Raw genomic sequence first — 15667 nt, 5'->3', positions numbered from 1 at the left:
CCGGTTTATTTGAGAAAGCAAAGTACGTATACTGACCTTCAAGGTGGCCAAAGACCTTCAATGGAGGACATTGCCAGTTTAAAAATCTAGGTGTTTAGTCAAGAAGGTCAACCTACCAACCAATATCTGGTGACAAATGGTTGAACCAGATTGGGTTATCACAACGATTATAATTAAAATAATGTCTTTGGCCATCTTCAGACCAAATTGTACAAAGAAGCTTATGGAAGCACCATGGGTGGTAGTGGAAATGGTGGAGGGTGCCTTGATGTTTTGCTGGCATGTGTGATCACTTTTAAAAATTATGTAAATGTTTATTTTTTAGGTGTAACGTTTGCAGCAAAAGGCTACTTTGATGCCCTGGTAAAAATGGGAGAATTGGCCAGTGAAAGTCAAGGCTCTAAAGAACTTGGTAAGTGAGGCAGCCGACAATTGTAGTTAGAGCCCCGCAAAACAAGCAAAATCATCTTCAGATGGTTGATATCGGACAATTGTGTAATTTGATTTTGTTTTTTGTTCAATGTTCCAAAGATTTTATTTTAGTTTTATGACTTGCATCTACAACATCAAAAGATACGTCCATGTTGTAGGAAATGTTCAAAAACATGTTGCACAAAATCGTAACCAGGTTGAAAATTCTTGGATATAATAAATAATAATAATCCTTAGCCAAGCAAAACTATTGAAAAACTAATTAAGCCTTTTGGATATCTGGTATAATTTTCTATTTCAGCTCTTTGTTCTTTGTCTATTCTGCATTGTTCAAAGCCGCCCAACCTGAATTATGACCCTTCATTGTCAGCTATTTAAGATCTAATGGTAAAGAAACAATTACCCTCTTTTGAGGTTCACACCATTAGACTCTTCCATCCATTCCCCCTGAGAGTTGTAGATGTCTATCGTCTCCCAGGCTCCCCCCACCAATTTCTGGATCACTTTGCAGCTTGGTTTCCTCACTTCCTATCTTCTGAATCACCAACTCTTATTATGGGTGATTTTTAATATCGCCATTGATGATCCTACCTCCCCATCAGCCACTCACTTTCTTTCTTTAACCCCCTCTCTCGGCCTATCACAGCTTGCTTTCTCTGCCACGCATGAATAGGGCAATATACTTGATCTTGTCTTCTTCCGTTATTGCTCAGTCCCAAACTTTAGTAAGTTATCCTTCCCACTTTCTGACCACAATCTTCTTTCATTACCATAAAGACCTCTCACTTTTCTCATGGCAATCCTACTTTTCACATTTACAGAAACCTACATACCATTAACTGCCAGCAACTTATTAACACCCTACAACTAGCTCTTACCCCAATCACTTCCCTCACCTGTCCAAACTTGGCTACCAATCATTACAACCAGACCACCCTAGATGAAGTTGCTCCAATATCAATCCGTCCTTCTCGACACAGAACACTGCAACCCTGGCACACACCTGAAACACGTTTTCTACAGCGCTGCTCCAGATGTGCAGAACGTTTATGGAGAAAATCGCGTATATCAGCAGACTTCCTCCAATATAAATTTATGCTCAAAACATACAATTCAGCTCTCAACATTGCCAAACAAAAGTACTTCACACCTCTCATCTCCTCACTCTCAAATAACCCAAAACGACTCTTTTCATTCCCTTATAAGCCCTAAAGTGTCTAACGATCTCTTAACAGCAAAAATAAATGGTGACTATTCTCTACTGTTTCTAATGGATCTCTCTGCAGCTTTTGATACCGTAGACCAGTATTTCCCAACCAGTGTGCCTCCAGCTGTTGCAAAACTACAACTCCCAACATGCCCGGACAACCTTTGGCTGTGCGGGCATGCTGGGAGTTGTAGTTTTGCAACAGCTGGAGGCACACTGGTTGGGAAACACTGCCGTAGACTATAAACTCCTCACCATGCTCCACTCAATTGGCCTTAAGGACACTGCTCTCTTGGTTCTCTTCCTATCTCTCTGGCCGCTCCTGTAGTGTATCACTTGCTGGCTCTTTTTCTCTTCCTCTTGATGTCGGCGTTCCTCAGGGCTCAGTACTAGGTCCTCTACTCTTCTCCTTCTATACAGCCCCCATCGGACAGACTATCAGTAGATTTGGCTTTCGATACCATCTCCATGCTGACGACACTAAACTATACACTTCATCCCCTGACATCACCGTTGCTTTACTCCAAAACACCAGTAATTGTCTGCCAGCAGTTGCGAACAGAATGTCCTCTCTGTATCTAAAACTGAACCTTAAAAACGGAACTTCTGGTCTCGCCTAAATTTGATATTTCAATTTCGGTCTGCAGTACTATCATAACTCTTGTTGTTGCCTTGATTCATTCTCGTCTTGACTACTGCAACTCATTACTAATCGGTCTCCCTCTCACTAAACTCTTCCCCCTTCAGTCGGTTCTAAATGCCTCAGCCAGGCTCATCTATCCATCCAACCGCTACACTGATGCCACTAGCCTGTGCCAGTCACTTCACTGGTTGCCCATCCACCACAGAATACAGTTCAAATTCTCACCCTCACCCACAAAGCTCTCCACAGTGCTGCACCTCCATACATCTCCTCCCTCATCTCCATCTACCACCCTACTCGTGCTCTCCATTCTGTTAGCGACCTAAGATTAATAACCTCCATAATTCATACCTCTCACTCCCGTCTTCAAGACTTTTCCCGAGCTGCACCTACTCTCTGGAATACTCTGCCCCGGAATACTAGGTCAATTCACAACTTCTCCACCTTCAAACGTGCCTTAAAAACACATCTTTTCAGGCAGGCTTATAAAGCTACCTAAACTGACTATTCCCTGACTAAACCTCCCCCTCACCAATTCCTCTGGCCTAAACTCGAACCTCTAGTAGTCACAAACCCGAAGCAGATCGGCCAGCACCGCTCCTGTCAGCTCAATAATGGCTCAAATCCTACTTATCACAATCAACCACCTTATCTGTCACCCCCAATTCCTCATAGATTGTAAGCTCTTGCGAGCAGGGCCCTGACTCCTAGTGTTTCAGTTGCATATTAGCCAGTTACTTTTGTTTTGTACATGAACCCTCTTTATTTGTAAAGTGCTGCAGAATATGGTGGTGCTATATAAATACATTTTATTATTATTATTTACATCTGTTTTTGTGAATGTTATCTTGAAAGTACTTCAGGTTACTATAGCTATCTTGGATGAAGAGCCAAAATCCTATATGTCAAACCTGTAGAGCCACCTAGGTAATGTCCAGTTAGACCCTAACACTTTTATGGCCTAACTAGATGTTATCTAGCTTTTGGATGCTCAAGTAATGGATGTCTTTTTAGAGAGATCACACTGTCTTTCAGAGAGATGGACACTGCCTGACTTTAAGATTTCACCCAAAACTTTTATATAAATAGGTTTGATCATTTTTATTCAAACAAATAAGGTGCTTGTCTAATTGTACTCCATAATCATTTATTTTGTTTGATCTTTTGTGCTTAATCTGCTGATTTAAAGGTTATGGGTAATTTTTTCGGTTGCCTCCAACATGGTAACCAGTCTACAAAGTTGATAGTTTGTACAGGTTGTGAAGTTCTTAACCAAAGCAACTTTAATTGTGTCTGGTTCCTGCAGTATAGAAATGTTTTTGTTAAAGGCTTCATATTTCTTTTAAAGTTTAGAGTACCACTCGCATCTTTCGATTGGTACGATATGCATTTTAGGTAACTTTTGATTCTTCTAAGAGGTGGAAGGATCATGTTCTCTAGATGACCATGGATAGTTATTGTGATGGGGCATTAATAGCTTAAAGGCTATGTACACATTTGCAGCAATTTTTTTATTTTATTTTTATTACTGCATTGTACTTATTTTGAGCTAAAAATAATTTTTTCATTTGGTCTTTAACAATATGGAGTCCTTCTTTGTGTACAGAGCGGACATGCTCTACTAGCTGCCTGTGGATTTTTTTGTCCTTTCTGTCATCTGAGGAGCAGACTACTTCTTATCTGTGCACTCTTACATCATAAACACTCATTATAGCTCAATCCTTATCTGACTGATAAGAACGTGGCTTAAATAAGTGTTTATGACCACTCAGTAGTTTTAGAAATAAGAGTAATTAGATGACCAGCACAAAGGGAAAGCGAAAGTACCAGTAACATAGGCCTCTTGCACATGACCGTTTCTTTTTTTTCCTTTCGCGTTCCGTACACTGAACCATTCATTTCACTGGATCCGTAAAAAAAAAAAAAGGAAGGTACTCCGTATGCCTTCAGTTACCGTATTTCCATTTTTCCATTCCATTCAAAGACAGAACATGTCCTATTATTGTCCGCATAACGGACAAGGATAGTACTGTTCTATCAGGGCCAGCTGTCCCGTTCCGCAAAAAACGGAATGCACACGGACATCATCCGTATTTTTTGCGGATCCGTTTTTTGCAGACTGCAAAATACTGAAAAAACCTTACAGTCGTGTGCAATAGGCCTTAGGCTACTTTCACGCTAGAGTTTCTATTTTCCGGTATTGAGATCAGTCATAGGGCCTCAATACCAGAAAAAAACGCTTCCATTTTGTCCCTATTCATTGTCAATGGGGACAAAACGTAACTGAACGGTGCGCTCCGAAATACATTCCGTTACGTTCTCATACTCATTCCGTCCTGGCATGCGGAGCAAAACTGATCTGTCATGACCCACAATGCAAGTCAATGGGGACGGATCAGTTTTTCTCTGTCACAATAGAAAACAGTTCCGTCCCCCATTGACTTTCAGTGGAGTTCATGACGGATCCGTCTTGGCTGCGTTACAGATAATACAACCGGATCTGTTCATAACGTATGCAGACGGTCCACCACGTCATACCTGTCATAATCCAGGCTCAAACTTGACAAAGGCTACCGTATTAGGACCCGAAACGTTGCATTAGCTGTAAATGTAATCGTGTGTACTACTGTACGAATAAAACTCAAATAGCAACTTCATTTGGTGTGCTGTCTCCGCCATCTTTTGTGGAAAATTGGATGCGGACGGTTGTATAATCAGTAACGGTAACAGTAACCCTGCCGGATCCAGTAAAAGTACTAGTGTGAAAGTGGCCTTAGTAAAACAGTTAACCCTTTGTGACTGAACAGCTCAATATTTTTAATAAAGGCCAATTGAAAATATGATTTTTAGCCAAAAATAAGTAAAATGCAGTCTTTAAAAAAAAAATTGACTCCAAAGGTGTACATAGCCTTTAATTTAACGACTTGCCGAGAATCTAGGACGCCCCATCCTTTATGATGTCTATAAATCTACTGGGCAACGTGGCATACGCATTTCTATGATCTCGGGAAACTTTAATGTTTTCATCATTTATGATTATTTTACTTTTGGCAAATCATCCACGTAAAGTGTCTGTGGAATCTCTTCTAAATATGTACAGAGGCTTCAAGAACATCAACCTTCCTTCTCTTTCCTAATATTGTTGATGCCTCGATTAGTCTTGATCATCTGTCTATTTTTTTACTTCCCATACAGGAGCAGTTCCTTATTGTGGCGGGTGGGTGTGCGCTTTCCTCCTCCGTCCCAGTCTCGTTACTGTGCATTGTTGACTCATTATCCGTTCTTCTCATTGCTCATTCTTTCCTTTTTCTCCCACAGAATTACCCGGACTTCTCAATCCTTCTGCTGGTTATGTTGTAATCCCCCACCCCCCTTCACCATACAGTACATTCGACACATGTTCTTACATTATTTCTCTTCCTGTGTAGATTATCAGATTTTAATATTTTTTTTATATATATTTGTAATGCTGTTTATCCTATTATAAAGGATCTGAAAGGGGTTCTCCAGGATTTACATATTGAAGAGCTATCCTCAAGATAGACCCCCGCTTATCTTAAATTGATGACCTAACTCCTGGGACCTGTATCCAGAGGGCTCCATTGGCGCTTAGGCCTCTTTCTAGGTCATGTGATGTCACGTTCATTGGTCACATGGCCTTAGTGCCACTCAGCCCCCTTCAAGCAAATGAAGCTGAGCTGCATTATCAAGAACAGCCACTGTACAATGTATGGCACTGTGTTTGGAAAGATGCGGCGCTCACGGGAGCACTGTGGTCGCCTCAGACAACTTGTGGACCACAGAGTCCTATCTATATTTTTATTTTTTTCTCTTCTGAAGTCTTTTTGCAGAGTAGTTTTCACACCTCTTCCTTAAAGGGGTTGTATCGATGGACAGGTGTGCCAGTGTTTCTGGAAGAAAGCGCCATGTTTTTCTACTTCTGGACAAACCCCTTCAATGTATATACATTATATAGGCAACATTTGGCCAGTTCTGACACCCAGATCTGAAAAACAAAAATTCTATTATTTTTTTTTCTACTCAATTTGACAATTGAACATTATTATTTTACAACCATAGATTTTGTTGGGAAAGCTATACTTTTGTGGAACTGTTTTATGGTGCGTGTATGTCGGTATTGACAGTAGTGCAAAATCCAAAACAAAAATTCAAACCATTTCACTCAATATATAGGCAGTTGCTTGGGTGTCCCAAATTACATTCTAGGGCATTGCTGTCCTAAAAGACAGCCCTGGGGTCCTTCAATGGACCTCAGCAATCTGTCCATGTGAACTACTTATGTAGGAACCTGGCAACAAGTGTTAAAATTCCCTGCAGTGCTGCCAGTGGTGAAATTAGGTATTTCACAAGTCAATAGGCTGTCCATGTACTGTATGGTCATTCTGGGTCCTCCAAGCAGCTCTCGAACTCCTGACAAAGAAAACGATATCCTTTAGGCCTCTTTCACAGGGGTGTGTGTGCCCCGTGGTCGTGCTGCGGGCTGCAAAATGCGGGCCGCAATGCACGAGCACAGTCCGTGGGGCAGCGGATCGTGGACCCGTTCAAGTGGGTTCCGCAAAAAGATAGGACATGCTCTATTTTTTGGCTGAACGGAAGTACGGGCCGAAACCCCACGGAAGCACTCCGTAGTGCTTCCGTTCCACACCATTCCGCATCTCCGGATTTGCGGACCCATTGAAGTTAATGGGTCCGCATCCGTGATACGAAATGCCCACGGAACGGCACCCGTGTATTGCAGATCCGCAAATGTGGTGCGCAATATGGCAACAGGGCGCTCACTTCCGTGTGAAAGAGGCCTTAGGGTGTTTTCCAAACTAGACAACCCTTTTTTCAGTCATTCTTAAATTTTCTTTTAATAGAATAGGTTTTTTAAGATTTCTGATGCAGCAAGTACATATCGTTAATGGTCTAAGTTTGCACTTCTCGTTTAAAAAGAACCCCTAAAACATAGGGAAGTTAACGTTAACAAATCTGAGTGTGATCACGGGTGTGTTGGACGGCTTTTTTCCTCTGTAGAACTGCAGCTCTAACCTTGAGTTCCTGTGTGATTAATGCCATTTCAATGCTTCCCGCGGCACATTCCTGTTCATGTGCTTGGAGTGGCCATTGCAGCCGATAAGATTTCACCACCATTAATCACACACACGAGGTCACTGCGTAATAGTTTTAAAAGGGGGTGCATGAAATGACAACAACATGGAAACAGCGCCACTCTTGGCCATGGGCTGTTTTTTCAGACTGGTGCTTTTGGTGCAGTACCATGGATAAGAGTGGTCCTGCTGTTGAGGAAAGTAGACATATTTTTTGCAGTCCAATACAACCACCTTTTAAAGGGGTATTCAAACCATTTAATGGATAGGTCATAAATGCTAGATTGGTGGGGGCCCAACTGCTGGGCTCCCGTACCAATCAACAAAATGGGGGACCCCATTCCCCTAACCACAGCTGTGCTCAGCAGTGTGTCACTGCCGTAGACTTTGAGTGGAGAAGCATTGGGTATGTATGGCTAACCCTCCATTTAAACTACTCCTAGCCACTTCATTAGGATTAGGGTCCCCTGTTCTGGTGGTCGATGAAGCCTCCATCAGTTACACTTTTAATAATCTAGTATTTATCACCTACAGAGTGGATGGGTAATACTAAGGGGTGTTCTCAGGTTGCCTAGACCCCCCAAAACACACACACACACACACACACACACACACACACACACGTGCGTGCGCATATCGGTCCTAATTTTTTTTTCTTCTGCACAGGTGCCTCCCTGCTCCTCTCCAACATTGTGACGCTACATTGAAGAGGAGTAGGTAGGCGTCTGTACAGTCACCACTAAGAAGTTGGAAACTCTCAGGAAAATGCAGATTCTGGGTGGGAATACCACTTTGAGATTTTTTTTTTTTTTTGTGTGCCCCTTTTCAGAATCCTGCATTTGCCCCTGCCCTTTCAGACCAGTTTACATGTAGCAACTTTCTGCAGTCCAATAGATTTTTAATGGAGCAGTAGTGGGCATGCTCAACCACGGCTCCATTAAAAATGGACACAAGACCCCCGTTTTACTAACTGTTGGGAATCCCAGTGGTCTAACCCCAACCAATATAGCATTTATCTCCTATCCAAGTGGAGAGGCTGTAACTTTTTGTAACTGGATTACCCTTTTAATTCAGTCATTGGCGCTCTGTGTCGGCACCATCCATGGCCAGCTCTGATATTTTCCTGTAGATTGGAGGACTTATCTGGAGGAGTGAGTTAAACCTCCATCTCTTGAGCTTTTACTTCTATTAACCTGACGCCCACACACCATTTACTGGTGATAGAAAACAGGACCATGAATCGCTCCACGTGACAATTGTTGCTTCGGGAAGCCGCTTCCATTTGCTTTTCGTATGTATATAAATCCATACATGCCTTTTTAATGTGTTTCTTGGCTGTATCTGATGCGTGACCGTTTTTCCCTTTTCTTTTAAAATATAAACCTCATCTGATTGTGACGGAGCTATTCTTGGTTCTAGAGAGAGATCCATAAAAATAGAACACGTTAGCACACCGCCGCAGTGACATGTAACCTCACTTTCCTACTCCCTGAGACATATTGCCGTTGTACCATGTTCTCTATTTTGTCATTTATTTTTATTATTTTTTTATCAGATTTTTGCATTTTTGTCTGTTTATTTTTATTATAAAAAATTACTTTTTTTAAATTCTCGTTTTGTATTTTTTTTTTCTAGTTTAGCTTTTTTAAATTAATATATCTATATTACAGTCATATATTCTTTTTCTGATCTCCCAATTAGCTAGAGGAGTATTCCGGTAATTTGTGTACCCCCCTATCCTCTGGGCTACTAGATCGGTGAGGATCCAATGACTTGGACCCTCGCCAGTCACAAGAGCAGGGGCCACATACACCACAGGCCCCCTCTTCAAAATGAACTGTCGAGAATGTGCACTGGCGCTCTATACATCTCTTTGGCACTGCTGGAAAGATCGTAGTATAGTGCAAGACTGTTTGTTTCTAGCAGGTCCCATAGAGATGAATGGGCCAGCAGTGCGCATGCTTGAGCTGCTGCTCCTTTCTTTCTGGGGAGACCCTGAAGGGTATGGGGCCTCCATTATCATGATAGATTGCGGTTCCAGCAGTAGGATCTGCACTGACCTAATGGTTATCCACTATCCTGTGGAATATACCGGAATATCTCTAAACAAATTTGTCACATCTTCAGGCTGTCCATGCGCCAAACTGAAAAAAAATTTGTGATAAATTATGATAAATGTGCTGGGCTGATTTGGCTCCCTTTACTAAACCTCGCACACTTAAATGGTGTGCGCGGCGGAAAGTTCCAAAAAAATGTCACTAGAGCAGAAATTTGCAGCTTCTGTATGCCCAAAAGCTTGCATACAAGTTTGAAAAATTCCCCCAGAGTTAAAGGTGTCTCACCTCCGACATTGGCAGCATATCGCTAGGATATGCCACCAATGTCAGGTGCGGGTCCCATGATTTGGACCCTCACCTATCTTTAGAACAGGAACCCTGAAGTGAACGGAGGACAGCTGTGCATGTGTGGCCGTCCTCCATTCATTTCTATGGAAGTTCTGAAATTAGCAGAGAGCTGGTTCGGCTGTTTCTGGCAGGTGCATAGAGGTGACTGGAGCGGTTGCCAGGCACTTTCCATTAATTTGTCTCTTGTGAATTTCTAGTGAATAGAGAGCATGGCACTCTTGCACGGTGCCACCTCTGGGACCAGAAGCTATCTGACATTGGCAGTGTATCCTAGCGATATGCCTGCAATTGCAGAGATGACACAATCTGTTTAAATGACAAAATTCAGGATGCCTACAGCCACCACTAGAGGGAGCTGATAATACAGTATGCAGTAAAGTCTTGAGCTCCCTCTAGTGGTGAAGGAAAGCGACCAGAATGTTATAATTGTATTCTATATTCTAAATCCCATGCTTAGAAGCTGATATTTTATCATGGTAATTTTTCCTACAGACCTTCGATTTACACGCTTCACTTCCTCCATAAAGATTGGGTATGCTTTCCCGGTAGTTCAGAGATGGATTATTTGACAGATATATCCCAACTGAGTGAATGGCAATTGGAGCTCGACTCCTCGCTGTGATGATGTACTCATCCTCTCCTCTCTATTTTATATTAATATATGCCAGCCGGTATTGTATTGTGGTGTTTGTTCCGGGGGCCCTTGAAGCCTCGCGTAGAATGATTAAATAATCTATTACCTCGATGGGAACGCTTTGATCCAGACAGTTTAGGGTAATGTAGAGCCCCCGTGCATAAATGTAATTTAAAACGCATGTATTATGCATACTTATATTTGGATGCCGTCCCTGGAGTGGGACACAATGTTGTCTTCATAAACTTGTCAATTGTGGCAACTTAAATTTTTTTTTTTTTTTAAAGCCTTCTGCAATAACTTCTTACAACTTTTGGATTTATTTACATTTTTTTTCCTTGTGGCTCTTTTTATAGCATTACCATGAGGTATACATGAGCTGATAGTTAAAGCCTACAGCCTCTGTCTAACCACTATTGACTGTGGCATGTAAGGAAGTAAATGGTTGGAATCTGAGTTGGCTTCTGTCTCTGCCATTTGTCAGCTAAATGTAGCTTCTTATACCAGCTACTGAGCCAGCGCCATCCACCCAGAGTAACTCTATCTCGATTTGGTGCATCACAGTCAAAAAGTCAATGTATAATTAAATAATTTTGCATAAGGAATTTGTAAACTTAAGACCCACTGATGTCCAGTAGCATTTCCATAATTCCAGTTACTACTTACGTTGTCCATACATATGTGATTATCTCTCCATTAAAATCTCCCTAAAATGTTTGGACCACAGGAATAAGTGGCCGGTTGAACTCCTTAAATTGTGGTCGGTGACGTAACTCAACCTGTTGAGTTTGGCAAGAAATTGTTTTGATTGAAAAATCCATGGTAGGTCTAAGTTTTCTCCTTGCTTTGCCCAAATTACACACCCATTTTCCTGCTAAGTTAAGTCCTTGAAGAGGTCCTTGGACTTCCAGAGAGATTGGGCAGTTGGAAGACCCATGTGCCTCTTGGTGGGATGGGTGATTTACGTACAGTCTGCCTTTATCGCCGGACTTTTTCTAATGAGACTTGCTTACATGGAGTGCATTGCATCAGAGGGCTTTTTGACTTTCTTAGGCTTCGGGGAGTCATTCCTCTTTAGTTATGGATGGTATGAAAACTGTTGTAGGCGCCATTAATCTGCAGTATCTTTCGGCTGAAGAATCTAATATTGCTCTACGGTAACATGACTGAGTGGTCATGCTAGTATTGTGAAAAGGAGATGATCATTAACCACTTACCTCTAAGGTAGGAAAGTAATGATCATATTCTCTGTGTACTGCTGTACGGCAGGAAAGAGTCGTCATATTGCAGCGAAGACTGGATAGAAGGTAATTAGTTGTGGGCAGAATTACGTCTTATGTTAGCTTTAAGGGGTATTACCCTGAGGGACATCTATGGCATTTCAGATGGGTGCGAGTCCCACCTCTGGGATCTGCTCCTATCTGAAGAATATGGTCACAAAGTCAATGGAAACCAAGCCTTGCATGCTCAACCACCCCTCCATTCACAGATATGGGGCTTCTGAAAATAGCAGAGTGCTGGCTTGATTATTTTCAGAAGTCTCATCACCGTGAATGGAGGGTCGGTTGTGCATGCACAGTTTGTTCTCCATTTACTGCTATGGGACTTTAGCTGAGTCTATTCACTTTGAGGACTCATTCTTGAGATAGGAGCGGGTCCCAGTGGTGGGGTAGACTTTAGGAGTTCCATAAGGTAACATTTTGCTCCTCAACACACACCCCTGGTCAAGAAAGAGTTAACGGGTTGCCCACTTGACATAATTTGGAGAATGGGCCTGTAGGGGGAGGGGTAGGTGGATTTTGACCTCCTATGACTGCTAGATACTGCTACAACTTAGTATTTCCTCATTGCCAGTCTGCCAAACGGCTCGTACCTCTGCGGAAGTTTCCATGCGTGTTCTGATATAACCTTCACAACTCATTATACTGTACCTGCAGAGCTGAACATTCTCCGTTATAATTGCGTCTAGTCGTTACAGACTCCCCCTGAATTTCTGGTGTTTTTTATGCAGAGATGAGCACTCACGGTTGGAGTCATTGGAAGAACATTTTTTTTTTTCCATTCTGGCAGGAGTGGTTTAATAGGTAAAATGTTATTTTTCTGTCAGAATTTATTAAGGTGTTTACGGGCTGTTTATAGGTCATTCCCAAGTGCAGGACTTATCTTGAGGATTTGTTTTCTTTTTTTTTGAGGGGAGGGAAGTCAAGAGAATGACTTTACAGAGGAGACACTTTTATGGCATTTTGGACATAATTCAGCATAATCCAAAGGCTGGATGTCTCCCAGGTCCCATCTTCGAGACAGTGCCTAATCCATGTCCTTGTGTGTGTGTGTGTGTGTGTGTGTGTGTTTTGTTTGTTTTGTGTGAGGAAGTTCCTTAAGGCTTATCCTTAAAGAGTTCATGCAATACAAGGGTTGTCTAGTTTAGCGAACCCCATTTCACCTATCCGTTCAGGGGATTTTAAGTATAGAGGGGGGTCCTCTGTTATTTTGGCCAGAGTGGAGAATGGTTAAGTCTCTCTTGCCCTTGAGGACCTGTCCTATCCTGCATTACACTATGTGTAATGCATAATTTTCCCTGTGGTGGCGCTGCAGGGAAATGGCATACTTCATGCCAAGTTCCAGTAAGATCACAGCTGATCATTGGTGGTCCCAGAAGGAGGTCACTTTATGATCACCTTATTATCCAGGGACACTTCTAACGCTTATGAATTGTTGAACGTAGAGAAACCCCCTTTACAGAGATTTGGAAAGTGAGAGCGTCCTGCCTGGCACACGCCCACTGGTAGAGTCTTCTAAAAACACCTTGTTTGTCATCTTTGACACTTTAATATTATATCCTCTACTTTTTCTTTTTCTTGCTCTGGGCCCTTGATTCCAATGGTCGGGTATTCGATCTACTTTAGCTGGAGAGCAGGAATGCCTTGTTAGCTACCATAACCCCCCCACCCCCACCCGCAGACCAAAATTCTCTTGTATCTGTTTGTTTTGTAATGATGCCTGGCACATTTTGGGTTGATCTGGTCTGATTAAGCCATTTCTAATAACTTTTTACAAAGTTTTTCAGTAGAAAAGTAAGTGGGCACTTTGTCATTGTGGTCCTTGAGGGTCCTGGTTAGTGAGTTCCACTATGAATCAGTAATAAAGAGCTGAGGTCCTGGGATTAAGGCTACATGCACACGACCGTTTTTGCGGTCCGCAAACCGCAAGCCGCCTGTGTGCCTTCTGCAATTTGCGGAATGGGTGGCCCATCGTAGACATGCCTATTCTTGAAGCAAATGGGTCCACACCAGAGCCGCAAAAACTGTGGCTCGGATGCGGACCTGAAAAACGGTTGTGTGCATGAGGCCTAAATCTGACTTTTTTTTTTTGCTCCACTTAGTTCTTTATGGGTTTCCTTTTGGTTCTGGGCATGGAGACTGCATGACTGCCCCATAGAATGAACTTGTTTGGCGGTGAACTGGTGTGGGATTGGGATTTAAATAATGTTTTAGAATAATTTTGTACATGCTCCACCAGTTCTACAACTTCTTAGTTATCTTTTTGTTCAGGGGTGAAATTGTAAGGGATTTGAGGGCAGTGGTCCCACCCAGGCTCTTGTGGCTGAGAGGGTCTGAGGGGTCCAAAGGCTGTTATGGCACATTTTACATAGGAGCCTTATAAAATAATGTATACTAAGGCCCACAAGCATCAAGGTATGCTTGAGGTTTGTTTGAATTGCAGTTCCTCTCCATTTCCAAGATCTCTGCTTGCTGTCAGTGAAAGGAAACAATCTTGGAATATAGAATGGAACCAAATGCTTATCACTGCTGACTGATTACTACAGTTTTCTACATCTAGTCCAGGAGTCTGCAACCTGGGTGTGAAACTACAACTCCCACCAAGCACACTTGCTCAGCTGTTTTGGGGGTTTTCATAGAAGCGGCTGGAGCTAGGATTTGCTGGAGGTTACTGACCCTGAATCTACACAATCCTCTGTGAACCAAACAACCTGGACTCCACAATGATACATTTCTCCTGCGCAGGAAGATTGCTGAATGTAGCTGTCCACCTTTTATCTTAAACCTCAATCTGAAATGTCGCCCATCTGAACAGGACCTACAACATGGGTGCAGCCCGCTAACCTTGGCTCATACTCTCCTAAAAATTGACCTAATAGATTTTCTTTTAACACTATTTTTTTGTTTTCATTTTTTACTCCCAGCCTTCCCAGAGCCATTTTTTTATTCACATTGCCGTATCAGGGCTTGTTTTTTTTGGCGGAACAAGTTGTACTTTCTAATGGCACCAATTACGGTTGTGTATAATGTAGTGGGAAACGGTGGGAAAAAAATGTCAAACTGGGTGTAATTATAAAAAAAAAATTAAATTCTGCCACAGTTTTATGAGTTTTTTGTTTTTACAATGTTTTCTATGCGGCCAAACTGACCTGTTCGCTTCATTCTCCGGTCAGTACGATTTACAGCGATGCCACATTTTATAGTTTTTCTTGTGTTTTAATACTTGGGGCGGGGGGTGAACTTTGGAAAAAACACTTTTTTTCTTTCTCCTTTTTCATCCCCATAACTTTTTTTTTAATTTTTATATGTACGGAGCTTTGTGAGGGCTCATTTTTTGCTGGCTGCTCTGATTAATTTTTACTGATACTATTTTGTAGTGTAATAGCATAAAGAAAAAAGCACTGCGGCACTCGCCACTGGTCACAAAGTTGCTGCTTGCAGTTTATTTTCAAATACACATCGTGGACGCGGACAGAACACAGGTGAACGAACAGGCTACAGCTGTTTCGCGCTTGTGTTGCGCTTTGTCAAGCCCCTGTGACGTGGGCACTGGGCTTTGGCTTTATTTTGGTAGCCATCTGGTCTGGATCATGAGTAACTTCCTAAACCAGGGATGTCAAACTCGTGGCCCTCCAGCTGTTGCAAAACTACAACTCCCATCATGCCTGGGCATACTACAGCTATCAGGCAATGATGGGAGTTGTAGTTTTGCAACATCTGGAGGGCCATGAGTTTGACATCCATGTCCTAAAACCCTTTAATTTCGGGATGGAAGTTTATTTTTCTACTGTGACGTGGAGGGGGCACCTCCACGTCACACGAGGCTTGACAAAGCGCAACACAAGCGCGAAACAGCTGTAGCCTGTTCATTCATCTGTGTTCTGTCCGCGTCCACGATGTGTATTTGAAAAATAAACTGCAAGCAGCAACTTTGTGACCAGTGGCGAGTGCCGCA

General features: G+C 42.4%; 1 protein-coding gene across 5 annotated transcripts in view; it reads left to right on the top strand.

Annotated features, from left to right (window-relative positions):
• BAIAP2 (BAR/IMD domain containing adaptor protein 2) overlaps window positions 1-15667 on the top strand; it is a 143571-nt gene that overhangs the window by 66341 nt on the left and 61563 nt on the right. For all 5 annotated transcript variants that reach the window (XM_044296294.1, XM_044296297.1, XM_044296296.1 and 2 more), the window contains exon 3: window positions 326-412. In XM_044296294.1, the coding sequence (XP_044152229.1) occupies window positions 326-412 (87 nt within the window). The remainder of the gene's footprint in view (window positions 1-325; window positions 413-15667) is intronic.

This window comes from Bufo gargarizans, chromosome 6, assembly GCF_014858855.1.
Source record: "Bufo gargarizans isolate SCDJY-AF-19 chromosome 6, ASM1485885v1, whole genome shotgun sequence".
NCBI lineage: Eukaryota > Metazoa > Chordata > Amphibia > Anura > Bufonidae > Bufo > Bufo gargarizans.
This window is presented reverse-complemented; position numbering and strand designations above follow the sequence as displayed.